The following is a 26,084-nucleotide window of genomic DNA, read 5'->3' on the forward strand; positions in this document are numbered from 1 at the left end:
GTGCTGGTACTTCCAAAATTTGTTAACTGCAGCCACAAGCTTATGATAAAGTAACGGTAACAAGAACCGAGCGCTCAGTTCACTGCAGCAGCCAAAGCGCGCTTTGATGCAGGCCGCGCTCCTCCTCTGATTAATTTTACACCTGCTTTCCTCCCACTCCTTCCCGAAGTCCTCACGCACTTATCTCATTAGCGGGGCACTTCAGACACAGTAATTAGTACCGCGCCGAACGAACCATTATGCAAATTCCGTAGCTGCCCCTAACTAACGTTAAGATCAAAGGAAAGCTGCTTAGAATGAACGGGCTCATTAAGACGCGCCCGCTCTGCCGGGGCAGCGCCCGCCATCCCCCGGGCACCTCACGGCGGCCGCGCGCCACGGGCTCGGCGGGCGGGGCGGGGCGGGGCCGCGCCGGAGAGGGCGGGCCCGGTCCCGGGCCTGCTCTCGCTGCCCATCGCGGGCGCTGCCGGGCGGGCGGCGGGTTGGTGAGTGAGTGCTGGTGGCGGCGGCTGCGGAGCGCGGGGGGCCGGGCGGGCGGCGGGGAGCTCCCCGAGCTGCAGGGCCGGAGCGGCTGCCGGGGCTCTTTTGGTGCTGTGGCCCGCGCCTCCCCCGGCCGCGGGCACTGCCTTCACTGTGGGAGCTGCGGCCGAACGGTCTTGGGCGGCGGTGGGGGCGGCGGTGGCCGAGTTCTGCCGCCGCGCTTTAGCGGGGCGGCGCGGCGGAGGGGCTCGCCGGGGACACGGGACACGGGGCTGGAGGCGGGAGGCCGCGGTCCCGGAGTGTTCCCGCGGAGGCTGCCGGAAAGCGCCGCCCCGGCTCGGCCCGGGCTCCTGAATCCGCTCAGCAGAGCGCGCTGGATCGCTCAGCCAAGGGGAAATACCTGTGTCGTGCAAATTGCACCTCTGATTTTCTGAATGCTTTCCCATAGCTGCCGCTATCTTAGCCCGTTTTCCATGTGCAGATTTCCACATTTGCTGCTTCCCATTTCATGGTTGCGCCCGTTGCACGTGTTTCTTTGTTTCCTGGGCACAGAAACAAGCCTTGTACATTATGGAATTTCCCGGAGATTCTGCTAAATAGCAAAGCACAGGTCCTTAGTAATAAACAAATGGAAACTAGGAAGGGAGACAGACTTGAGCATAACAAAACGTACAATTTAGTCGGTGTGTTTTCATCCACAGGAACATGCTTCAGGAAGGCGCACACGGTAAATGGACAGTATCTAGCAGTGATGAAAGTGCCGAGGAAAATTCCGACAGTGAAAAGCCATGTACGTCTTCACTATCAGACGCTGCGTGTGGTACAACAAGTGGACCACCATATCCGTGCTCTGAAGCTAGGAAAGCTGCTCACAAGAGAAAAGCTTCTCCCGTGAAGCTCACTGATGAAAAGCCTTCTACAGAAACACCTCCTGCAGTTAAACAGAGACCAAGCCAAGAAGGCTCAGGTTGGTGTCTTTCTAGTAGTGATGAAGAGTCTGAAGATCAGCAAAAGCATGCCCACAAAGAAACCGTGAAAGAAGAAAAAAATGATGTGCCCAAAGAGCATCCTTTGAATCTTTGCAAAGATGACAAACTCTCAGAGAATCTGAAAGAAGAGGAGTATAATGTAACACCTAGTGAAGCCCAAGATACCTGGGATTTGGTGACTGGAGGCAATCCTTTCAGGTTTTTTCTCACTAAAGTCAGTGGAATTGAACAGAACTATAATTCTGGAGCTCTGCACATAAAAGGTGAATAAGTGGTTTCTACTAGAAGAGGGCTTTTGGGAGAAAGCAAGAGAATGTTTATTTTTCTTTTGTGGGTATTTTTAAATGCCTGTGTTTCTTGGTGTCACTGAGGTTTCATATTGTAAGTGTGCAGGTTTGTAGAAATTGATTCTGTTATCTGGACCTTTCTCTTTTAGAAGTATAGTGTATTAAGCATTATTTGCTAATGCTTTGTTGTAACTTGAGTTAGGCTGCAGAAAGCTAATGTGTATTTAGCCAAGGCAAGTCGTATTGCTTCTTATTGCTGCTTTCTCTGTGAGCTAGTCTGGGGAAAACCATTTGTCTTTGTGGCACTTAAAGGGGTGCTTTTCTTGGGTACATAACTCCCTGAGTAGTTGTTTGCACTTGGCCTTCGTGCTGCTGAGTAGTTTGGACCTAGTACTTCACTATTGCTAGATGCAGATGAAGTTCTGTGTCTGGGGTTCATGGATCTGTTTAAATTTATCTGAGAGAGAGCTGTCCATCAGTCAAGATGGAGTCTTCAGTGTACAATACTGATGCTTCAGGAATGCTCTGTTACCTGTCATTTGATGTAAGGGGGGAGTGCTTTGTGCACCTGTAAACATCCCTGTAGTTAGAAATAAAATCTTATACATCACACGACAGAATTAGAAACTAGTATTAGTAAGTGAATTGTGTATAGAAGTGCAATAAAATAAGGCAGAAAAAAGTATAGTTCTTTGATTACTCCAGACCTATACAATTAGGTTGTAACTTTTCCTCAACCTCATTCCTGTTAGCACAGGCAGGTGTTAGAGACTTCAATTGCTTTACTGCAGGATGTTTTTATATGCTTTGTGAATTTGTGGCTTTTCGCCTGTCCTCTCTTGGGAGTCCTGCTAGGTGATTAGTTGAGCTGGTGGACAGGCAGTGTTCTTTGTTTAACCTGCTAAACCAGATTTCTATAGCGCTAGGGCATTAAATAATTCGTGCATCCTGGAAATTACTTGTAGGGTATGTTTTCAAGTTAGCACTGTGCTTCAGTTGTTGAGGTTATAAATCCCCATTTGGATTAGTTTCTTGTGTTTCTGTGATTGAATATGGATACACATGTCCCACAATCAGCCTGCAGCTGATAAATAAGCATTGACCATGCCCTTATTGCTGCTATCCTGCCACAGTTGTTTTGGTCTTCAAGCCCACTCAAAGGGGAGAGAGTAGTTTAATGTCCCTTTCTCAATATGATGTTGGATTTTTTCCTAATCAGCTTTTAAAACGTGTTTTCTGCTCTGAGAGCACTATTAATTTTTAAAAGTATATGATCCTAAGTGATTCACAGGAGAGTCCATGACTTGAATACTTTGAACAGTAATCTTGTGAACAAGTTCACAAGCCTCTGAATAATCTAGCCCTTGTGCTGTGGTAGTTATCAAGGTGTTCAAGATGCAAAATGTTTACTTGAAGTCTTATTTATTTATTTATGCTTTAATATTTTTAATAGATATTTTGTCTCCTCTTTTTGGAACTCTCATATCTTCTGCCCAGGTGAGTTTCCTGTTTGTCAAAGTGATTTCACTTGCTTGTTTCACTTCATTAATCTTAAACTTGATAATCCATGCTTGTGCTGCGTAGCTGATATTAATAGGGAACTTCGTTAAAACACAGAGGGAATTCTAAATGTTTTCAACTGTTGAACAGTTTATTGAAATATAAACACCATCCTATCTTCAGCTGTAGAATTCAGGCAATTATAAGACTTCTTTCTCCTGTTTTTGAGGAATGTGCAACGGAGAACCGTGTATTTATGTTCATATAAATGAGGTTTTTTGAAAGAAAGAACGCCTTGCAATCTAGGAATGATATCTTTGTTATTGCCTGGAAGTTTTTGCTATCATTCATGATATAAACACATGGCAAAGAGATGATCCTTGAACCTGAGCTTTTATATTGTATGCATGTGATTCTTTTTTTTCCCTGAATGGTAAATTTTATGAGCACTAATGCACACTTTTGAGAAACTTAAATTCGTTCTTGAATTGTTAAACAGAAATGAAAGAAAGGATGTGAAAGTCAAAAATACATCTGTTTTTAGAATATGCTATATATGATGTAAGTAGTCTTTACATAGAAAGCTTTTTTCTGTAGTTCGTTTATCTAGCTGGTTTTTTCTTTTTAATGAGTCTGTTTTCTTTTTCTTACATACAAGTTTAACTACTGTATAGATGTGGGATGGCTTGTAAGACAGTACCCGCAGGAATTCAGGTATGTTTATCTTACAAAGCTAAAATGATGACATTTCCAAATCATTTCTGTTCATACAAGGTCCCATTATAAACTAATGATAAACACTTCTTTGCAGTGCAGATGAATGTTACCAACTGGATGTACATACTCTTAGTTTTCTTTCTACTCTTGTTTCACAGTTAGAGTTCTCTGATTTCTTCACTCTTTTCAAGACTAGTAAATGGTCAGACAATATTCATGACAATATTCCAGTTGTATGAGCTATCCCACCATGTGTCTGTAATTGCAAAAAAGAGATCAAAGCCCTGTGACTGCACACAATCTCCAGTTCCTCCTGTTTGTTCCCTGTACTGTGGTATGCAGGTGCTTTATAGAAGTATATGAATGTGCCAGTGTCCTAGTGGGGGTGCAAAGGGATGCCTCATAGTTCTGTCTTGTGGTTATGTATTTGGCTGCTTGTACTCTCTCCAGCCTGTCCCATCATTTCCCATAACTGGCAGGAGAGAACACAACTTGTGCTCCAGATGTCTTGACCAGTTGTCCCAAGGCCCTGAGGTCGCTCTCATAGTCTGCAGTGTTGTTGGGACTTCGTTGGTACTCTCTTGAAAACGCACAAAAATTAGTTGGCTGAGCCAGGCTGGGAATTTTCTTGGTGGTGTCTCTTACCTGGACCCCAGGAAAGCAACACATCTCCCTGCAGATTAGATCTGGTTGGCAGGACCAGAAGTTTAGATTTAGGAAGCGAACTCCAAATTACTGCCAGAATAGATCCTTTCCCTTTCAATCCTCCATCTTCTCTGTAAGATAATAATTACTTAATTGTCTTAGATCCGCATGCTGTTTTTGACAGCTTACATTTGTCTATTTCCAGCTATAGGGACAGAAGTTTATTTCATGGTCTTGTATTAAAAGTTTTTATTTTGGTTTTTATTTTGGTTTTGCTTTAATACACACACCCTGTTTCCCTTTTTTTTTTTTCTGTTACAGTTTTCCAGTGTCTATTCTTTAGAGGTTCTATTGTACTTACTGCTATTTTGAGTTAGTTAATAAGACGTATTGATTTCAGTGCTGTCTTTCTGCTGGGCTTTCTGGGGCCAGATGTTATAGCTACGTGAAGGAATGGTTTAGGCTAATTGCTGATTCACTTGCTCTTTTAATCGTAATTTCCTTTTGTTTAAGGAAGAAGCCATTGCTGATAGTTCACGGTGAGAAGAGAGAATCCAAAGCTGAACTAATTGCACAAGCAAGGCCTTATGAGAATATTAGCTTTTGTCAGGTACTTAGCATTTGTATCATCCTTTGGCTGAAGTTAAGCCATCTCTTACACTCAGTCTTGTTACTGATGAAAAGACACACCTTTTGTGGGAAGTTTTTTGTTACACTTTGAGGAATATCCATAACAGGACCATAGGAACATGGTAACAGTGGTCCTGGTCAGATGTGGTTATGGTAGGTTTCACCCACAAAAGTTTGTACAGAACAGCTGCCCACAGAAATGTCACAGGATTCACAGAACAGCTGCTCACCTTCTCGACTAACATATTACAGTCAAGTTCTTACATGGCTGAAAAGGAAGCATTATTTTTGTATAAAGCACAGAACTTAGTCCTAGTGTCACTATAATCTTAAATCTCATCAAAGAGTTATTTTCCAAATATGTTTTATACAAGAAGATGGTGATGCAAATAATCTTCGTAATACTGTTAGAATTGCTGTGAGCACCCTTCCTGGCATATGCCATTTTATCTCTGATGTTATGTTCATTGTTTTGCTGTCCCTAAGTGATGAAGCCATTGGCTTCATCCTGGGGGAGGGTGTGGCTATGGCAACTTGCCAGTGTTTCAAGATTTTGCCAGGTGAAGTATATTAATGATCATGGGGACACTGTACTCTTTATTAGGAGGAAAATGATCTTGGAATTTTTTTCTCTCTGAAACAGTCTGGTAATCCTGAGTTTCCTGTTGAATGTGGAGCCAGTACTGTAGGTGTGTCCTCACTGGTGTTCAGCAGTGAGGAAGCATCCCCTCCCTTGACCTGCTGGCAGCACTCCTAATGCAGGCCAGGACCCTGCTAGTCATCTTTCATGCAAGGGCACATTGCTGGCTTCTGTTCAGCTTAGTGTCCAGCAGGAGCCTTGAGTTGTTTTCTGCTGACTATTTCTGAAAATGCTGCTAGTAAGAGAGGCACAAATTCTGGAACGGTTTCTGCAAGAATTGTATTACCATTTAAAATCTAGCTTGTAGAAAGTGGAGAGTGCATTCGAGTTATTGAGAAGGAAGATAATGTAGTTTGTGATCTGTCCACTAGAGAGCAGTGAAATTAAACAAAATAAGAACCAATGCACAATAGCAATTTTTAATGATCAACTTTTAATTTTGTAGGCTAAACTGGATATTGCATTTGGAACTCACCATACGTAAGTAACACTATGAAGCACAAAGGTCTGCAGCAAAAATGGGTTTCACAGAAATTGTTGAGTCTTAAAGCTTACGCTAACAGCTTCTATTTAGAGATGACAGGACTGTTCTAGTTTAATGAGATAAATTAGCTCTTGAGTAACTAGATGTGCAAGTTAAACTGTTGAAGTTGAACTGGTCTAAGACAGGTGGACTGCAGGTCCTGGCTCTTAACTTATGCCTTAATACCAAAACTGTAATGCAGACTTAATCAGTTATAGGCACAGGACCGACACAACACTGATTTACTGATCATGTTTTTCAGTTCATAGGGAGGATCTGGAAATAACTAGTGAATCTGGGAGTCTTCTGAAAGAAAAAACTTGAATTTGATGTAATAAAAGTGTTACAAAGTGAATTTTGTAGATAGAAATCTACAGATAAGAACCGATCTTATGTTTTAGCAAAGATCTTTTGGGCTCAGTTTGGGTTTCAGATCTCATGCTTTGGGGTCACATGGATATGCTGTCTGTACCCAGCTAATGAAAACTTGGGTATGAAAATTCACGCAATTTTTTTTACAAAAGATAGAGATGTGGATGTGGATGTTTATCTTAGTTGCTAGTTTTAAAATTCCTTTGTGCTGTAGCTTGAGTTAAGAATGATAAATAAATAGCTTTTTTGCCATTGCAATGGTTAGCTATACATATATGTAGTTATGTATATAGTTATACGTATCATCTTTTAAAGTTTAAGAGGAAGTAACTAGGTTTTAATGAATTCAGCTATAAGTAAAGGCCTTTCAGTGTTCCTTAGTTGTTTTTGTGACTATCTGCCAAGAGATAAGTTTATCTGAAGAGCTGTGCAAATACAGGAAGTGTTCTGCAAATATTCACTTATTCACTTTGTTTTGGGTAATTAGTTGCATGAGATGTTAAGCTGTACTCCAGAATAAAATATCTGGGGATAGTCTAGTGACTACCATGTGAGCTTGGCATGCACATGGATTCAAGATACATGATGCAGAGCAAATTTTTGAAAATAATTACTTCGGAGCTCTTTCATGAATTCCTAATTTATCTCCCACTCTCAGTGTGCTTGAAATAGATGAAGAATTATGTATCTTTTTTTAAAGGAAAATGATGTTGTTGCTATATGAAGAAGGTCTTCGAGTTGTGATACATACATCCAATCTTATCGCTGAAGATTGGCACCAGAAAACTCAGGGGTAAGCAACAATCCCTAGCAGGTGAATGTTTAATACTTTCCATAGGTATTTGCTACTGCTGGAGATGTGATACTCTGGGATCTAGTGTTGGAAGCCTTACACTCTTAAGATAGAGCTATTCTAAAACAAAAAATTTCAAAACTGGACTTAGAATGCTCGTAGCTGTCTAAATCTGAACTCTGCTTGCTTTCTCCTGTAAACAAAACTATGTTCCCAGCTGGCTGATAGCTCAAAATCAGTCTGACTGGTAGAAAATTCTATTATGCTGTGCTGTCTCTTCATGAAAAAACTTCATACCTATAAAGTATACCATTTATGTAGATCTGAAGCAGCTATTTAAAAAATTACCTTAATACTGCAAGAATAATGTGGAATATGCAAATGTTCTGGTTTTGTTGTGATTGTATCTAGAATGTAGTCTGATAAATGTTGGGCATTATTGGTTCTGTAATACAGTAGATGACCTAGTATTTGCCCAGTATCCTTTCCTGAGAAAGAATTCTTTTGCTGTTTTATTTTTTTTGGTAGAAGTTTTTAAACTTAATGACCAGCTGAGGATATACTTTTGTTGAGAGCACAAAAAGCAGAATTAAGTGGCATGTTAATGTAAGGGTCCTCAACCTCTTCAGTTTTTTAGCTATTTTTATGGGAGCATTTTTTTAGTTAGATCACCACAATAAATCAGGGTATAAAATTTCTTCAAACTAATGGAAAGTTGCTTTTCAGAAGTTACTGTCACTTTGACATCCATTTTGCTGCTGTTAAGTATGGCAGGGTTTTGAGACTACTTGTCTGAGACAAGCTCTTTGAGTGGCAAAAATAGCCACTGATTTTTTTGCCTTTAAATCTTATGGGTGGTCTTAGTATCTTATGGCAGTTAGCTTTTCTGAAAGCGAAGAAAGCATGAAAATACCTATTGGGATATTTAAAAAGTTCTCCTACTTGTCAAATATTAGAAATAATTTTCTTTTTTAGCTTTTGCATACTGCAGTGTTATACAGTATCACAATATGGTGGTTCTGCATTTCAAAAAATAGTATCAACACAATGTAAAGTTGATAATGCAGAATCTTTGGTTCCTGAGGCTGCAATAATGTGTGACTGGAAAGAAATAATAAATGTTTTCCCTGCGTGGTGGCCATCCTATTTTACTATGATTGAAGTTCTTGAGACAACCTGTTATTGTGGGCTACTCTTCAAACAATATTAACCTTTCAGATGCTTTAATTGGTGATTTTCTTTGCAGTTGCACAAACCACTAGTTTAGCAAACACATTGCAGTGTTCTATTCCTATAGAAAATGTTGATGAGAGGATTGTTGTTTTCATTTGGAAGTGCTAGTTTTATAACTTCAAATATGAGCAGATTTTGTAGATATAAAGTCATCTATTGTTAGTGTCACAATGAATCTGTCAAGTCTTTGTTAGGACCTTCAGATGTGCTTTACTCATGTACTAAACCCATATATTATTAGTGCATTGTATGCTTGTTTATATGGCTGATTTTTTTTTTTTTCTTTTAAGAATATGGCTAAGCCCTTTATATCCAAGGCTACCTAATGGAGCTTCTGGTTCTGCTGGTGAATCTGCAACTAATTTTAAATCTGACTTAATAAGTTACTTGACAGCTTACAGTTCTCCTGCACTCAAGGAATGGATAGACCTGATTCAAGAACATGATTTATCAGAAACAAGGTATATATAATGTTAAGGTTTTTGTAACTTGCACATATAGGTTCTTTTCTTTTTTTTTTAATAAAAATTAAATATCTGTGTTAAGATCTGTTAGACCTTGTGCTTACTTTTTAAGGTAATCTTGTTTCAGGCTTGAGTTTCAAACATGACTCTATGCAGTTTTTAAGAACTTCTCTTATGTAGATTATGTCAAATTGACCAACTTCTAGTTTTATAAGCGTGCATTTTAAAAGAAGAAAGAAAGATGCACTAGCCGCAACTTTACAGAAGGTAGCTATAAAGTAATAAGGACTTGGTTTCATTTGAGCTAGTCTGGCTCAAGTATTTATTCCAATAATATTACCAGTGGGAAAAAACTGTGTTGTATAGGGTTTGTCATGTAAGACTGATCATATAAGCAAAGGTTACTGGAATGGGGGCTTTATTCAGAATAGGCTTCTGTTTGTAAGGCAGAGTTTAATCCAGATACATATCTGTAAAATTTTGCCTATAAAAGGCATGGATTGGTTTTAGTGGGCAATGTTGTGTTTAACTGGTCTTGGGATAGTCATCTCTATTACCACATTGCTGATATTACTTAAGAATAATTCAGGATGCTTAATTTGCTTCTAATAAGTAGTTCCACTTAAATATGAGCATTTACTTCAGAAAGTGTAAATCTCCCTGGCAACTTAATTGCTGTTTTATAATCTGGACAAAAGTTGTTGAAAAGAAAAGCTGAAAATGGTCATATACTGTGGTGGAAATAGGGACTAAAATCTTGTCTAGTTCACACAATAAAAAGTGCTTTTATCTTCATGTGGAATCTTAAAGGACTGGAGAGGGTATAAAAAAAAAAGTATGTACTTTATATAATCAGGTGAGCTAACAGCTGCTCTGATTGCATTGATCATCTTCATGAGTTTAAACAGATGAGTTGAGCCCTAGCTGATAGTAGTTTATGCATGGGATAGGAAAGAGTCCCTTGTTAGGGTAAGGATTGCCATTTCATGTACTGTAAGGGACATTCAGTCATGGACAAAGTTAGGCATGAGATCTATGCTGTAGGGAACAGCTTCTTAAAGCATCTGTTTGTTGTGACTTTAGGCAGATCTCTTTCCTGTTTTCAGGGCAAAGTCAAATAGGTTACTAAACCCATTGTTAGGAAGTGTTGAAAAAACTGTATTTTGTTTCTGAACTATTAGGTGCCCAAATGAAAACTCATACCTGAATCAGCTGATTTGGATGTAGCAGTAGATTGGCTTTATTCAAAATTATGTGCCAAGTTATGTGCCAAATGAGCTATTTATGTGTTTTGCTAACATTATCTATCTTCTGCATTTTTATACACTGAAAAAGATGTAGTTCTTGTCTCTGCTGTAGAGCAGCCTGCTGATGCATGACAGACATAAAGGGTGCTGATAATAAATTATACAGCTGAAAATCCACTTTTCTTTGTATTATAAATCCCATGAGAGACATTAAATATTTCTGATTACACTTGAGTGTTCAACCTTGCTGGTAAGTTTTACTCAAATACCTTGCTACTTTACAAACCAAAGCACTCGAGATTTACGAAAATCTGTTGTTTTTTCCTCTTTTTAGAGTATATCTACTTGGTTCTACCCCTGGACGATATCAAGGCAGTGATAAAGAAAAGTGGGGCCATCTTAGGCTCAGAAAGGTACCAAAACTTTTGTTAATATACTTTAAAATGTAAATAGAATTTTGGAGAGAATTCTTCAGTTCCTTCCAATTTTTCCAGCTGTCATCATCAGTCTTTTACTATGCTGTTACAGTTAAAGTTAGCAATAACATATGTAAGCTTGCAACTTAGAACTTACTTAATCTGTCTACTGATGAAAAAGACAATAAAAATGTTTTTATAAGTACATTAGCAATAAAAGGAGACTAATGAGAATCGCCATCATTTATTGGATGAAGGGGGAGACATACTGACAAAGGATGAGGCAAAGGCTGAGGTGCTTGATGCCTTCTTTGCCTCCGTCTTTAGCAACACGACTTGGTTCTCCATGTATCCAGCTCTCCCAGCTGCAAGAGAGCAGAATGAAACCCCCCTAACCCAAGGAGAAACTGTTAACGACCTTCTGCAACACTGAAATGTACACAAGTCTATGGGACCAAATGGGATCCACTGAGATAGCTGGCAAAAGTGCTCATTGAGCCACTTTCAATCATTTATCATCTGTTCTGGCCAGCTGTGAAGGTCTCTGTTGACTGGATAGCCAGGTCATTAGGCCCAGTCAGCATGAGTATGAAAGGCAGGTCCTGCTTGGCTAACCTGATCTCCTTCTGTGACAGCCTAGTGGGTGAGGGAAAGGCTGTGGATATTGTCTACCTGAACATTAGTAAAACCTTGGACACTGTTTCATGCAGAATTCTCCTGGAAAAACCAGCTGCTCCTGGTCTAGATGAGTGCACTCTTTGCTGGGTAGAAAATTGGGTGGATGGCTGATCTCAGAGAGTGGTGAATGGAGTTACATCCAACTGGCAGACAGTCACAAGTGGTGTCCCCAGGGCTCCTTGTTGAGCCCAATTGGAGGGGAATGTTGATCTGCTGAAGGGTAGGAATGTTCTACAGAGCGATCCGGACAGGCTGGATCCATGAGTGGAGACAACTGCGTGAGGTTCAACAAGACCATGTGCCAGGTGCTGTGTCTGAGTCACAGCAACCTCACACAGCACTACAGACTGGAGCAGTGGCTGGAAAGCTGCCTGGTGGAAAAGGACCTGAGGGTGCAGGTTGACAACAGCTGGACATGAGCCAGTGTGTGACCAAGAAGGACAATGGCTTCCTGGCCAGTGTCAGCAGTAGTTTAGACAGCAGGACCAGCGCAGTGATTTTTTTCCCCCCTGTACTCAGCACTGGTAAGGCCACACTTCAAGTGTTGTGTCCAGTTTTGGACCCCTAATGATGAGAACGACATTGAGATGCTGTAGTGTGTCCAGAGAAGGGCAGCAGAGCTGGCAAAGGTCTGGAGCATGGTTCTGATGAGAAGCAGCTCAGGGAGTTGGAGGTGTTCAGCCTGGAATAAAAAAGGGCTCAGGAGGACCTTATTGCTCTCTACAGCTACTTGAAAGGAGGTTGTAGATGAGTCGGGGTTTGTTTCCTCTCCCCAGTAACAAGTGATAGGACAAGAGGAAACGGCCTCAAGTTGTGCCGGGGAGGTATGGTTGGATATTAAGAAAAATTCCTTCAAAATCTGTCAAGTATTGGAACAGGCTGCCCAGGGAACTGATGGAGTCACCATCCTTGAAAATATTTAACAGATGTGTGGGGATTTAGGGTTATGGTTAGGGATGAATATGATAGTGTTATGTTAATAGTTGAACTCTCTTGCCTTTAGAGGTCTTTAGGTAAGCTGTAATGGTAAATTTTCAATATTGCATATATCAAGTTTGTATTTGTAGGGACTCTTGTTTGGTTTGACCCTTATATGTTTTCTTTTTTTTTTTTTTCCTTTAGAATTTGATGAGGTATTTCATGTCATCTATTAAATGCTTCTCATAATTGGAGAATTTTTAACCTGCACTTCCTGCTGAAATGTCATTATTTCAAATACTGTCATGATTTTTGTATGAAATTCTAATGCTGTCTGTGGCAAACTTCTGTGACATACAGAATATTTATGTATCATATTGCTTTTCAACATGACATTACTTTTATAGACATCCCTTTGCTCATTAAGAGCTTGTCCTTTCTCGTCCAAGTTGTCTGATGATTTTGCATAGTTAGACCTGGAATGAAGAAAAAATAAAACAGAAAAAGCTTTTAAGGGAGAAAGATGATCTTGTGGCAAATGTTTCTGTGATTTAAAAAGGTTTTTAGTGGCATTGCAGATAAACCTGATGATACTACTACAGTTGATGACTGAAGCCATTAGATTATGTGTTTGCTCTAGAGTGGGGTAAAGGTAGTAACTACATAGAATTTAATATCTGTCTATATCCATCTGTTTTTAATGTGACTTTGAATTCCATTCACAGCTGAAGAATTCCTCTAAAAGGATTGTTTCAGTTTTCTCTTCAATTGTTCTTTTTTCCCCTCTTATTGTAGGCTTCCGTTGTAGCTGGGTGTCATGGCTTTAAGATGCAAGAGAAGTATTACGGCCAACAACAACCAAATATAAAAAATATTTAGTTGTTTTATTTATTGTGACTTCTGAAGCTGATGTTTCATGCTTTCAGAAAGAACTGCTAACATTCTTTTCACCCATTGTTTAATGGTTGGCTTTGGTGCTTTTGGGTAAAACTTGTGATGCTTAATCTTGAAGTGAGTTTATTTGGAAAGCCTGGCGATTTTTTTTTATTGCAAAGTTAAATATGAAGTGTGAATGTTAATCTCCTTCATTATCAGAAGTGATACATAGAAGATTTTTTTGTATCTAAAGTGTTATCAAACTGATTAAGTATTCTTTGTGTATTGAAGTCTAACAGTGTTTTAATTCCTCTCACCAGCTTTTGAAGGAGCATGCTTTGTCATTACCAGCACAGGAATCCTGGCCTCTTGTTGGACAGTTCTCAAGCATTGGTTCAATGGGAGCTGATGGGTCCAAATGGTTGTGTTCAGAGTTCCAGGAGAGCCTGGTGGCTGCAGGCAGTGGTGTGACAACCCTCCGTAAATGTGATGTCCCAATCCATTTGGTATGTCTTTGAGGTGCTAGTGACCTTGATTTAACACTTACTCATCTGTTTTGGAAATCTTAGTCGTTGGTTTGCTTTTAACTTTTGGAAGACGGTAATGGAGTTTGCATCATGAAATTATGTATATGCCACTTAATGCCATTTAGTTGTATGTGGTTTGCTATAAAAAATATACCATAATTTCCATCTGCATGACACTACATTGTATATCACCTCATCAAAATTACCATCTCATTCTATAGCTTGTCTTCCATTGGGTTTTATAGATGCAGCTGTTTTTTCTCCTGAGGTGTAACTGAATCCTTAGTCATTAATACCTTTGGTTATTAGCACAATTAAGGGGAGGAGTAGAAAAGTTTGTGGCAGGAGCTTGTTAAATCAAGGAAAAATGATGATCAAACTATGCCTTTACCATGTGCTAATTGCCCCTGCCTACTCATATCTTGTATTTGAAGTGTGAGAATAAAATCTCATAAAATAATGTTAAGAGCTAGCTTTGGCTACTGTGGAAGTGGCTGAAGCAGTATTACTTGAGACTTGTTAGCTAAATTTGGTTAGCTCTGTAAGAGTGGTAAAAATATTAGCTTTTGTGTTACTGGCACAATTGTAGTTGTGAGCTGCAGTGTAAATTTATTAATTCTGAAAACTTGAGAAAAAAAATTTAAAGTTTCATTTTTCTTTAAGGTGTTTGCTTGAAAATTGGCAGCTTGTCTATTTAGAGCTGCGTTAAAGTTACTTTGTGTTAAAGAGCTGTATTAAAGTTACTTTTTGTTTTACCTCCATGAAGGTTTATCCGACTGTGAACAATGTGAGGCAAAGCCTAGAAGGCTATCCTGGTAAGCAGATGAATCCCCATTTATTTGCTTTTTTGTGGTCATAGTGTCCTGCAAAATCACTTTAGTGATTGATGTTAAATGAACATGAAGTTCTTATCTTGCTGAGAATATGATAGAATAGGTGGCAGTAGAATCTTGCTGCTTTTGCTGGAGCTTTGACTCCAGCTCACCTGTTGTGATTGAATAGAATAGGTTTTGTGGGCATTGATATGTAATGTTTGTCTGTCCTAGCCATGTTCACATGTCAGTGTATAGGAAAACAACAGTTCTTGCCCACTGCTCTTATTCCAGTCATAATTTCATTTTGGCAGAAAATTCAGGTTTGAGTGTATCAAATTCTCCTTTTGTTTTGATTTCAATGTCATTATGCACATCATATACAATGGAGGCTAAGGTGTTATTGTTGTTGGGTTTTTTAAAATATTGTAATATACAACTGTTCTGTTCATTATTCCTATGTTTATTTGCATTAAGTCATATTTTTAAAAGCATAGCCCCAGCCAACCTGAGACAGGAACGGGTAGTACTCTGATACAGAGAAGCTTCTGTTACTCAAAAACGAGTCTTCAAAAGGCTAAGGCAATTGGAAGAGATTCATGAGGACTGAAAGAAAAGAATTCTTTCCTGTCTGTAGGAAGAGTAAGAAAAAGGATCTGGGGACCCATAGACCTGCCAGCCTCACCTTGATTCCTCGGAAGGTGATGGAACAAGGAATCCCAGAAATATTTCCAAACCTATGGTGGAAAAAAGTGATGACTCAGAGTAGTCAGCATAGATTTTTAAAGGAGAAATTTTGCTTAATTAACCTGACGTCCTTCTATGATAAGTAGCTTGATGAATGAGGAGTGTCCCTAGATGTTATTTAGCTTACCTTTGTCTTTAAACACTGTCTTCTCTAACATCATTTACAATGATGTGATTTAGTACAGGCTGGATGAATGGGAAGTGGGGCAGATTGGAAACTGACTGAGCTGCCAGGCCTCAGAGGCTACAAGCTTTGGCACAAAGAGCAGCAGGAGGTCAGCCATTAGTGGTGACATGTGCCAAGCACAGGTCCTAGGGTCATGCACTGATGTCTTCATCAATGACCTGAATGGTGGGGCAGAGTACAACTGTGGGGAGTTTCCAAATACTGCAGACTGGGGAGGAGTTGATGTATTGGATGATCCTGCAGTCAGTCAGAGGAACTGTGCAGGCTGGAGAAATGGGCAGACAGCAGCCCGTTGTAATGCAACCTGGAGCAGTGCAAAGTACTGAGCTGGGGCAAGAGTAACCCAGGCACGAGTGAATGCTGGGGGTTAAGTAGAGGTGAACAGCTTTGCAGGAAAAGACCAGGAAGTGCAGATGGTCACTAAGATGAACCAGCAATGCACCCTTGTAGCAAGAAGGCCAGCAGAATCCTGGGCTGTGTTAGAAAGTACATTGCCAGGAAGTGACCTGTCCTCTCTATTTGGCACTGGTAAGACCACTCTGGAGTGCGGTGTCCAGTTGTTGACTTTTCAGTACAATGGACATACTGAACCAAAGCACTGCAGAAAGCCACAAAGATGAATAAGGGATTGGAGCATCTGTCATAGAAGGAGAGGCTGAGAGAGCTGGATAATTCTTGGAGAAGAATGCTTTCCTGACAAATCTTGTCAGTGTGTATAAATATAAACTATGGGAAGGTGCAAAGTAGATGCAGATGCTTTGCACAGTGACCAGGGAAAGAACTAAAGGCAATGTATGTACATGGGAATCTCCTGTATCTCAATCTGTCCTTACAGCCAAATTGTTCGCTGGTGTTTAAATGGAATAGGTTGCTTGTAGAGGCTGTAGTTTGTTTTTGAGCATACTCAAAACCTGACAGGACACTGTACTGAACTGCCCAACCCTGCTTTGAGCATGGAGTTATTCTAGATGATCTCCAGAGGGTACTTTGAACTTCAGCGATTCAGTGATTCTTTGGCTTTGCTAAATCATTAAGTGTGTTTCTGTTCCAAGCTGGATACCTGTGCTCATGCACAAGGGTAGCTTTTGAATTCTAGCAGCTGATGGCTTTTGAACATGGCGGTAGCATTAATGTTTTCAGTTTTTGTCTTTCCTCTGGTTTGTGTTTGGACATATGTAGAAATTGCAGCAAGAGAATTTGTAGCTATCTGTGGTTCCCAGAATTAAGTTACAGGGTCTTTAAATACATCTGGTTATCTACAGCCCAGTGACTTCTTACTGTAATTTCTTTCCTATTGTGAAATAACTTGATGAATTACACGACTCTTTTTGTGTTCCTGCAAATGAACAGTTTTGTGGACTCCTGCAGTTAGTGCATTCCTGAGAGTAGCAAAGCTTTTGTAAAGGGTTCTTATGGTATCTTCTAGAACATGTTGAATACAGTAGGCTTTGCATCATGCTTTTACTACACAACAGTAATATAATTCAGTATGCCTGGCTGATTCTTCTTAAATCCATTTCAAGAAATCACAATATGTATTAACCAAAGGCCAAATCAATACAAATATAATTTCATCATAGAAGTTCTTGCTTTTTTGAAATAACATGGTTTGAAATTTGGAAAGTTTATTCTTTCTTCTGAAAGGTGCTTGGTTTATTTCCTCTAGTTTGTATGGGTAGTGATTCCAATCTGTTGATATGAAGTCGTATCATATAAAAAAACTACCCATCGTTCTCCCTATATACAGTTCCTGGTTTTCCTAGTGTAAATGTGCTGTGTAGTGTTTAGGAACTTGCTTCATTATAAGAATAGAAAAAAACCCAGGAAGTATATGCTATTTTATACTACCAGAGCATTTAACAATTTCCTGAAAGTAACTCGTGAAAGTAGGACAGATAGCTTATTCCCCAGGATGCTTGCTGCTTTTAAAATGTCTTTCGAAAAATAAATGTATATATTGTATTTTTTTCCTTAAGCTGGTGGCTCACTTCCATACAGTATACAGACAGCACAGAAACAGCTGTGGTTGCATTCCTATTTTCAGTAAGTAGAACTCGGTTCTTTTTTTTTTCTTTCAGATTGTATGTTTAAAGGTACAGTGCTGTAATGTTTGAGTGTTAAAAGCAAATAAGTGGAAGTGGTTACAAGTACGATATTCCTAAACTCCTTAAAACAAGGGTCTTTAGTTCCTTATCTGCCGCGTCTGCTCTCCAACAATTAATAGAACACATGCTGTTTACCTATAAAGATTATATAGGAAAATGTTGCTACTGGACTTATGTTTCTGTAAACTTTATATAATGTTTCCTTCTCTGAGCAGCAATAATGTTACTCCCTTTTTTTTTTAACTTCCAGTTGTATTTCACTTTCCCCACTTGTGCCTCTGTATTAATGGCATTTCAACTGAGCCACAACAGGACTAGGAAAGCTTTTTTTGGTGGTTGCTTCATTTTTTTCTTCTAAGTGCAGCAGTCCTGCTGCAAAAATTCTCAGACCCTTATGGCAATATCTTTAACAAAAGATGCCTGACATTTTCTTTTAAGAATTTCTATTTCCATGTGCTACTAGTTGTGTCAAATTTTAACAGTCTGTCACATTCCATGCCAGATGTCTCCCACAGGCTGAATCGTTAAAAACTTATGCATGTTTAGAGAACAATGGGAGAAGTTGTTTTGCAAAGATCAAAAAACATTAATAGAACTTGTAACTTCTTACAAGACCACAACTTCCCATTCCTTTCATCAGAAACTTTTAACTCTTCTGGGCGGAAGTTGCTCTGGTAAGAAAGTATACTAAGATTGTGTTCAGTTGGGTCTATATTCAGGAGACTAAAATAGAACTGCTAGTGGCAAAGAGCATCCTCCATTCTAGAGTGAAGGTGATTGCTGTTGTGAACCTTGCTGGTCAATGTCTAAGGAATGGAACTCAGGCAGAAAGCATATGAGGCTTCATCCCCTGCCTTTAAACTGTGTCCTCTGAGCACATTTAGCAAGGAAGGAAAGCTGCAATCAACTTGAAGCTTTCAAGATTGTTCAGTCATGATACAAAAAGCAAAAAAAAAAGTCATAAATCTGGGGGTGTTTGTGCAGTCTTAATTCAGTTTCTGTAGTCATACCTCATGAGAATCTTACTAGAAAAAAGATGTAACCTTTTTACAGTTAGTCTCTTATTTAGTACATGTTTGTGCTGTTCTACTCAGGAAAACATGGCCAAAATATATGTTCCCCTTTCTGATTTTAGCTTTCTAAAATAGGAGTTTCAATCATTTTTGATGAAATCAAGCTACAGTTCGAGTACTGTAGGTAATAGATATAAGAGTAGTGGTATTACTCTGGCTAAGGCATCCTACTTGTGTCTGTCTTAAGATAAGGAGTCAAAAAGATAGTAGACTGAGATAGTATCTCAGAATAACTGCAGTTAGTGGTGATGGGAGAAGTTTGTCCCAGAGTAAAGCAGTGAGGTAAATCTAAAGAAAATCAATTTTAAATTCTCAGTTCTGCTATTTTTCCTGGTTTTTATTTTTACAATTTTATTGGCGTTACCTAATTATTTTGGTGAGGACTAACAGCTGTGAATATAAAGTGCTTCTTAATGCTGTGACTACATGCCTTCAGTTATGTACATATATTTACTGCTTGCTTACAGTTTGGTTCTGTAACACTGATGCTGAATTAATCCAGTAATGGCTTGTTATTTTAAACTAGTTTTTTAATATACATATAGATATAGTCTCTTAAACTCTCACATTTCTCAGTGGCTTAGAGGCACAGAAATGGGAAGAGGAAGAGTCGCAGCAACAGTCTACCAGTTGCTCCCTGCCTTTATGTCATGGATCATAAGTTGTAATAAACTTGGGGAATTCTGTGAGGTTTAGTTCAGTGCCAGACTCAGTTGATTAAAGTCATAATCACTGGTAGTCTTCAAAGATATATTGGCCAGAAGTTTCAACTTGTTTAGTTCCTTGAGTGCTATCAGGAATGGAGGAATGGAAAAAACTTGTTAGGGGAACCTGACACACTGAGGAGAATATCTCTCTGGGTTGATTGTAGGGAAACAAAAACCCTGCCCTTCTGACTACTAGTAGAATTTTTAACAGTTCAGTTAAATGTAGTATTTTAAGATTTTCTCTAGGAGAAATAAGTATTGAGTATGATAAATATAAGTAGTGTTCCTGAAATTATGGTGCTGTAGTACGGTGAGTATTTTTTAGGCCTCAAAACCATATATGAAAAGAATTCTCTTTGGTTTTCTAGCAAATGGTCAGCAGAAGTCACAGGTCGAACTCATGCTATACCTCACATTAAGACATACATGAGACTCTCTCCTGACTTCCAGAAGATTGCATGGTTCTTGGTAACAAGGTAAACATCTAAGCAGTACAGCTCTCACTTAAGAACTTTATTTATGGAGGGCTTTTGTCAGCTGCAGGCCCGGGTGAGTTACTTCCATTCATGATATAAATTTTTGCCCATATTTAGTGTTTCTCCATTGCATTGCCCCATTTGAGGCTGCAGATTGAAATGATTGTCAGGAACTGTTGGTAATCACACTAAAATCTTGTCTGAGTTCTGACTGCCAGTTTTGGGGTTCAACACCAACTAAAGTGATAAATATTTTTGAATCATGGGTTAAGTTTCTTTAAGATATGCTGTGGTGTGATACAGTATAAATGTGCTGGCTTCTACAAAATAGGTACAGCTTGGGTTAGCTGAAGTTATCATGGGGCTGCCCTACTGTTATAAAATGTACAGATACCTAGAATTTGGAATATGATCTTTTGTCAGATTGAGTTGTTTAGCAGTCTATCTTGAAGTATAAGCTTTATATTTCTGTAGTTTGGTTGTTAAAGAAGCCAAAAGAGGAAGCAAGACATTTCTTGACTTGAGGGGAGAAAGTCTTGTTGTGAGCAAAAATTACAGATATGTTTCAGTTTTGCCAAAACTGATTTTTATGCAACCCTATATTCTGATCTATCCTTATTCTTAAATGCTCAGTTATTTTATATTTTTATCCTCTTTATATTTGGTCTCTTTAAATTTCATCACTCATTGATACTGTTGCCTGCAATAGTGGTAGTGACAAATGTGCTTTTTAAAAGGTTCTAAATCATTTAAATGTGATGCTCACTCCACCTAATACAGAAATTCAGGGTTGCTTTATTTTCTTCTTATGTTTCTTCTGTTCCATCATTTGCTGTTACCAAACAGCATTCACTATGTCCATCAGTTGAAACATAATGTGTAAATTTTGTATTGTGCTATAGAAGTATGTTTTGACAACAGAATTACATATATTTTTTGATTCTCAAATTGATCTACTTTGTAGTAGATACTGATGAAAGGTTAATACAGCATGATGCTGAATAGCAAATTGAAACAACCTCTGTGATAAGTATTTGTTTTCATAAATAGATCAAAGAACAAAATGCCAAGAGCAAAAGATTCTGTAACATTCTGTACTAAAATGCAAATGCACTCTGTACTAAATGTATTGTAACTAGTCATAATTGAGCTAGCCTTTAATCTTAAGTCATCAAATTTAAACTATTTACCAGTACCTTTCTGAAATTCCTTTCTGAAATGTGCAGAGAAGATTCAAAAGGCTGAATTTGTCTTTTAGATCTGTATGACAGAAATAGGCTAGTATAATTATCCACATGTGTTGTATGAATGCCTTTCTACATATTGTCTCTTGCTCCCACTGTGCTGTAAAAATAGCAATAAGGAAGAACAACCAAGTCACTTTTTGTAAGAAGACTATTCTGATTGAATTTAAGTTCTGCTGGAAGGACATTGCTACACTATGTTATTTAAATATTTTCTGCCCTGAAGCTTGTGCCTTGCTAATATGCTTTGCTTCTCCTCACAGTGCCAATCTTTCTAAAGCAGCTTGGGGAGCTCTGGAGAAAAATGGCAGCCAACTGATGATCCGTTCTTATGAGCTTGGAGTTCTTTTCTTGCCTTCAGCATTTGTAAGTTCATAGTTCAAGCACAAATCCTGGGATATGTTGAAATTCTGCATATATTTATGAATACAAGTATGACTGAATAATCCGATCAGTAGGTTCTGTATTTCCAGTTTAGAAAGTTAATAGGAAATGGAATCTGTGAGGTATTCATAGAGTCTTGTTTTCCTGCACAGCAGGTATGGGTTTAATATTGCTGTGACTTTTTTCCTCTTATGACAGGCAATAATATTTTAAAATTGTAACATATACTCTAAATGTTACTGGAAAGGATGGTCAAATATCTTCTTTTGTGCTTTTTAAAATTAGGCTGAGAGTGCATATTCTCATTGAAGTAAGGTGTGTATATTGTAACTTGAGAAACGATTCCTAATGTTGCACCAGTCATGTTCTTGCTCATTCTCTGAAATGTATTTGAAGTCATGTGACTGTCTCTTAAGATCAAGTTCCTTATTGAACTACACTTGCTGGTTTTTAGCTCTCTAAAAAATCCTGTGGTAGAAAGTCCTTAATTGTACAATGTATTTAAGAAAAATGCTTCTCTCCATTGTTTATGTTGGGTTTTGTCTATTACCTGATGGGGGGAGATGCAAGTTTTTTGTTACGTGGCTGAATCCTCCTTCTCTCTGGTGAGCTGATAGACTAACTGCTGTTGAAAACATTTTGGTACTATGATTACAAACGATTCAAACTTCTTCCTGAGTGAAATTCCTTCTTTCCAGGGAAGAAACTGTTAAGTTCCTCTGAAAAAGTATTTGTATACTAAAAGTCCTTAGAAATATTTTGCTGATGAAGAGTATTTATTTCCTAGATAGTTCACAAATGATCACATAATGTTCTGTCATTTCTGCTATTAGTAATGTAGTCCCAAATGAATATTTAGTACTGTTATGACATTGTAAAAATGTTTGCCTACCATAACTGGATAATTGTAGTCTCCTGAGAGTATATATTAAGATTGATGGTTTCTGACTGCAGCCAAAGAACTCCTGTATCTCACTCTTGACATTTATAATGAGTTTGCATAGTAGTGAGGTCTCTGATACCATGAACCTTAGAGATTTTTCTCTCCAGCATGGTTTATATGGAAGAAAATGTGTTTATCAGAGAGCAAGACAAGAAAAATCCTACAGCTTCTAATAGTAGGAAGCATTGGGGTTTTTTTATGTCAATGGGCTCTAAAAAAAGAAAAAACATTTGTATAAACAACTATTAATAGTAGAATAATGAAGCATTGGGCAAGCAAAGCTGTGCGAAAATTTGACTGGCTTTTCTGTGTATACTTCAAATGGGTAGAAAATCAGGAATATTTGAGTTAGTCTTTTTGCCAAGAATGACCCTACCTGTTTTAGATCTTCCCAGTCTGCAAACTTTTCACTGAAGAAACCCCACTGAAACAACAAAAACCCCTCCCATCTCCCACTTCTACCCCCTCCTCCAAACTCCTGTGAGAAACATTTAGCTTGCATTCTATCCTGAATCTTGCATTCTACACAGGATTCTCTCTATCTGCTTTTTAATAGACTCCTTTTAAGTACTGGAAGGCTGAAATGAGAAGCCTTCTCTTTTCCAGGCTGAATAATCCCAACTTTCTCAGTGTGTCTTTGTAGGAGAGGTGCTCTAGCTCTCTGATGATCTTTGTGGCCCTTCTGTGGGCTTGCTGTAACAGGTCCGTGCTGGGGATCTCAGAGCTGGATGCAGCACTGCAGGTGAGGACTCAGCAGAGCAGAGGAGCAGAATCTCCTCCCTTTCCCTGCTGTCCACACTGCTTTGGATGCAGCTCAGGACACAATTGGCTTTCTGGGCTGTGAGTGCACATTGCCAGGTCATGTCTGGCCTGTACCCCAAGTCCTCCTCCACAAGGCTGCTCTCAGTGACTTCTCTCAGTCTGTGCTCCTGTGTGGGATTGCCCTGACCCAGGTACAGCACCTTGCTCTTCATTTTGTTGAAGCTAATGAAGTTCTTGTGGTCTTAAGCTCATTTCTTGAGCTTGTTCAGCTTCATGTGGATGGCATTCCATCCTTCAGGTGTGTCAACTGCACCACTCAGCTTGGTGTCATAGACAAGCTTGCTGAGGGAGCACTCAGTCCTGCTGTCTGAGTTATTGGTGAAGGTGCTGAAGGGCACCAGTCCCAAGACAGCACTGAGGGACATCACTTGTCATTAACCTCCACCTGGATATAGAACCATTGACCACAACTTTCTGGCCATCTTCACTCCCTTAGTTGTACTGATATCAGTGCTCAGTGCATTCCTTATCCTTTAAACCAGCCAGACCGGCCAAAACAAAACAGGATAGGTGTCCAAAGTCATTCCCTATACAAGTATAATGGCCAGGCATTTACGTAGTAGTTTGTCCCTGCATACTTCATGACTTAGAGGCCTAGTCTGTGAGTGTCTCTTGTCTTCTCTTAAGGGTCTGTAGGCTTTTGGCAGTCACAGTCTGCTCTGGCTGAGTTCCACAACGTAATAATGTCACATGAAGTGGTGTTCTGAAAGTTACTCATTTCAAAGTTTTTTCTTCTTGCATTGAAAGATGCAAGAACCATGTGATCCTTAATCATCCTTTTCATGCCTCTCTTTCCAGACACCTTTATCTTTGTCTAGCTGAAGTTCTTACCCTGCTCTCTTGTTCCTAGGGGGGAGATCTTTTGATCACTTTTAGTTGTTTTCGTAGGTTTTTTTTCCTCTATATCATTTGGATTGGGAGGGTGGTAAGTAGAGGGACAAAGGTTCTCCTCACTGGGTCTGTGTGGCCTGCTGTATTTTTACAAAGTGGTGTGTAACAGGTTTGCTAATCATGGTATGAATGGGGGCTTTCTCTCTACAGCCCTCACCTCTCAACTTTGTGAATTATAGAAAGCTCCTATGCTTTCTATAATTTCTACAGCTTTTAGATGGCTGTACTAAAACCTGTCAGTGTACACAAGATAGTCTTTTATTTGAGTTTCAGATCTCTTAGCACAACTTAATTGAAACTCATTTAAAACTTGCAAGAATATGTATCAGTATATATTTTGGAGGAGAATACTTCTCCCAGTTTCCTACATATTGATAATTGTGAAGACTGGCAACTGGAAGAGAGCAAGTCACTGGATTAGTCACATGATATGGTGTACGTGGGAGCAAAGCAGGGAGAGACGCTGCAGCTGCTTTTCTTTCTTCACTGAGCAGTAAGGGCCTGCAGAGACTCTTAGTAACAAGGAGGTAGTCAGACAAATACTTACACTGGGCTCCTGTATATGCAGGCATCTGATATTCAAGTTGAACTCCTTAGTTTATGATTTTCTTATGTACATGCCCTGCAGTTGACTCGGCATAAAAAGTGGTTCTTTGATAACTTAGTCTGCTTGTCACACTAGGTTTAGAATGCTATGTGGCAGAGTAGTTTTAAGTGAAGATAACAGAGAACTGGGAATAGACTAGATTTTTTAGAAACAGAAGTTTGTTTACAACTAAAGTTATGCAAAACATAAACTACATGAAGTCCTTTGAAACTTAACTGATCTTTCCTAGGCCTTGAGGGACTCACCATGCTCTGGCTATCGGAATGCTGATCTAATACTGCCAGTTTCTGATAGTTCTGTTTCTTTGGGTTATTTCATGCAGTTTATCACAAAGTTCATGACACGTATTCTGGTAGAAGTTAAGACTTAGCATCACAGAATCATTTAGGCTGAAAAAAAACCTTTGAGATAATATAATCCAACTGTTAAAATATCCCTGGCGGTGGTGGAAGTTGAACCCATGTGTCAGAAGAGATTGGAGCCTTAATCCAGCAGCTGGGACTCCTTGGCTACACTGGTGTATTTGCATAACACACAGTTAATGTCACTTATCTTAAGAACTCTTCTAGCTCTGCAGTTTGTGTTTTCTATTTTCTGCTGAATACTAATTTGGAAGTGGATCGTTCCTCACTTGCTATCAGCTGACTGCCAGTTTTTGTATTTTTTTAAAAATGCTTCCAGAATTATGCTTTGAGGTTGGGTTCTGGCCTGGTGTGCTAATACAGATTCTCAGAAGTGTGTTGAATGGTTGTTCTCAATATAGCAGCAGCTGTTAACATTTACAGTTTTAGTGTTTAGGGAAAAATCAACTGATGCTGGCATTAGATCACAAGCTTCTATTGAGTAAAAAATAATGTTTTTAAGAAAGATTGTCCTGTGTTTGAACTACATTTCCCTTTCCATCTCTAGTTTTCACCTCCTACATCTACACTCTCTTTTTCAACTTGCTCTTTCAGCTGCTGGGGATTCCTTTCCAGAGGCTGAGATAAAGTACATCTTTAACAGGTAAACATGTAATGAGAACAGAATGACCAAAAAGCACGGAGTTCTGGGAAGCATGTTCCAGCTACTAGTTTGTTTGAAAAATCTTGAAAGTGACTAATGGAAAGCCTTTTAAGTAAACGGTTCTTCCTCACAGCTTCTGTGTCTGA

At 39.1% G+C, this 26,084-nt stretch overlaps 1 protein-coding gene across 4 annotated transcripts in view; it reads left to right on the top strand.

Annotated features, from left to right (window-relative positions):
* Nucleotides 1–407: 407 nt before the first annotated feature.
* The window catches only part of TDP1 (tyrosyl-DNA phosphodiesterase 1), a 41,333-nt gene continuing 15,656 nt past the window's right edge, over nt 408–26,084 (top strand). Inside the window, exons 1-15 of one of the 4 annotated variants that reach the window (XR_015804670.1) lie at nt 409–485; nt 1,182–1,732; nt 3,210–3,253; nt 3,915–3,970; nt 5,132–5,228; nt 6,334–6,368; nt 7,484–7,576; nt 9,100–9,270; nt 10,855–10,933; nt 13,729–13,914; nt 14,702–14,750; nt 17,658–17,724; nt 19,935–20,042; nt 21,550–21,652; nt 25,890–25,938. Coding sequence is in view for 2 of the 4 variants with exons in the window: in XM_014869872.2 (XP_014725358.2) it covers nt 1,186–1,732; nt 3,210–3,253; nt 3,915–3,970; nt 5,132–5,228; nt 6,334–6,368; nt 7,484–7,576; nt 9,100–9,270; nt 10,855–10,933; nt 13,729–13,914; nt 14,702–14,750; nt 17,658–17,724; nt 19,935–20,042; nt 21,550–21,652 (1,635 nt within the window). In the remaining 2 variants the exon portion in view is untranslated. Of the gene's footprint in view, nt 490–1,181; nt 1,733–3,209; nt 3,254–3,914; nt 3,971–5,131; nt 5,229–6,333; nt 6,369–7,483; nt 7,577–9,099; nt 9,271–10,854; nt 10,934–13,728; nt 13,915–14,701; nt 14,751–17,657; nt 17,725–19,934; nt 20,043–21,549; nt 21,653–25,889; nt 25,939–26,084 lie in introns of all 4 variants that reach the window. The other 3 variants (XR_015804671.1, XM_014869872.2, XM_088167465.1) reach the window with 3 other exon arrangements.

Source organism: Sturnus vulgaris, chromosome 6 (assembly GCF_052056855.1).
Source record: "Sturnus vulgaris isolate bStuVul1 chromosome 6, bStuVul1.hap1, whole genome shotgun sequence".
NCBI lineage: Eukaryota > Metazoa > Chordata > Aves > Passeriformes > Sturnidae > Sturnus > Sturnus vulgaris.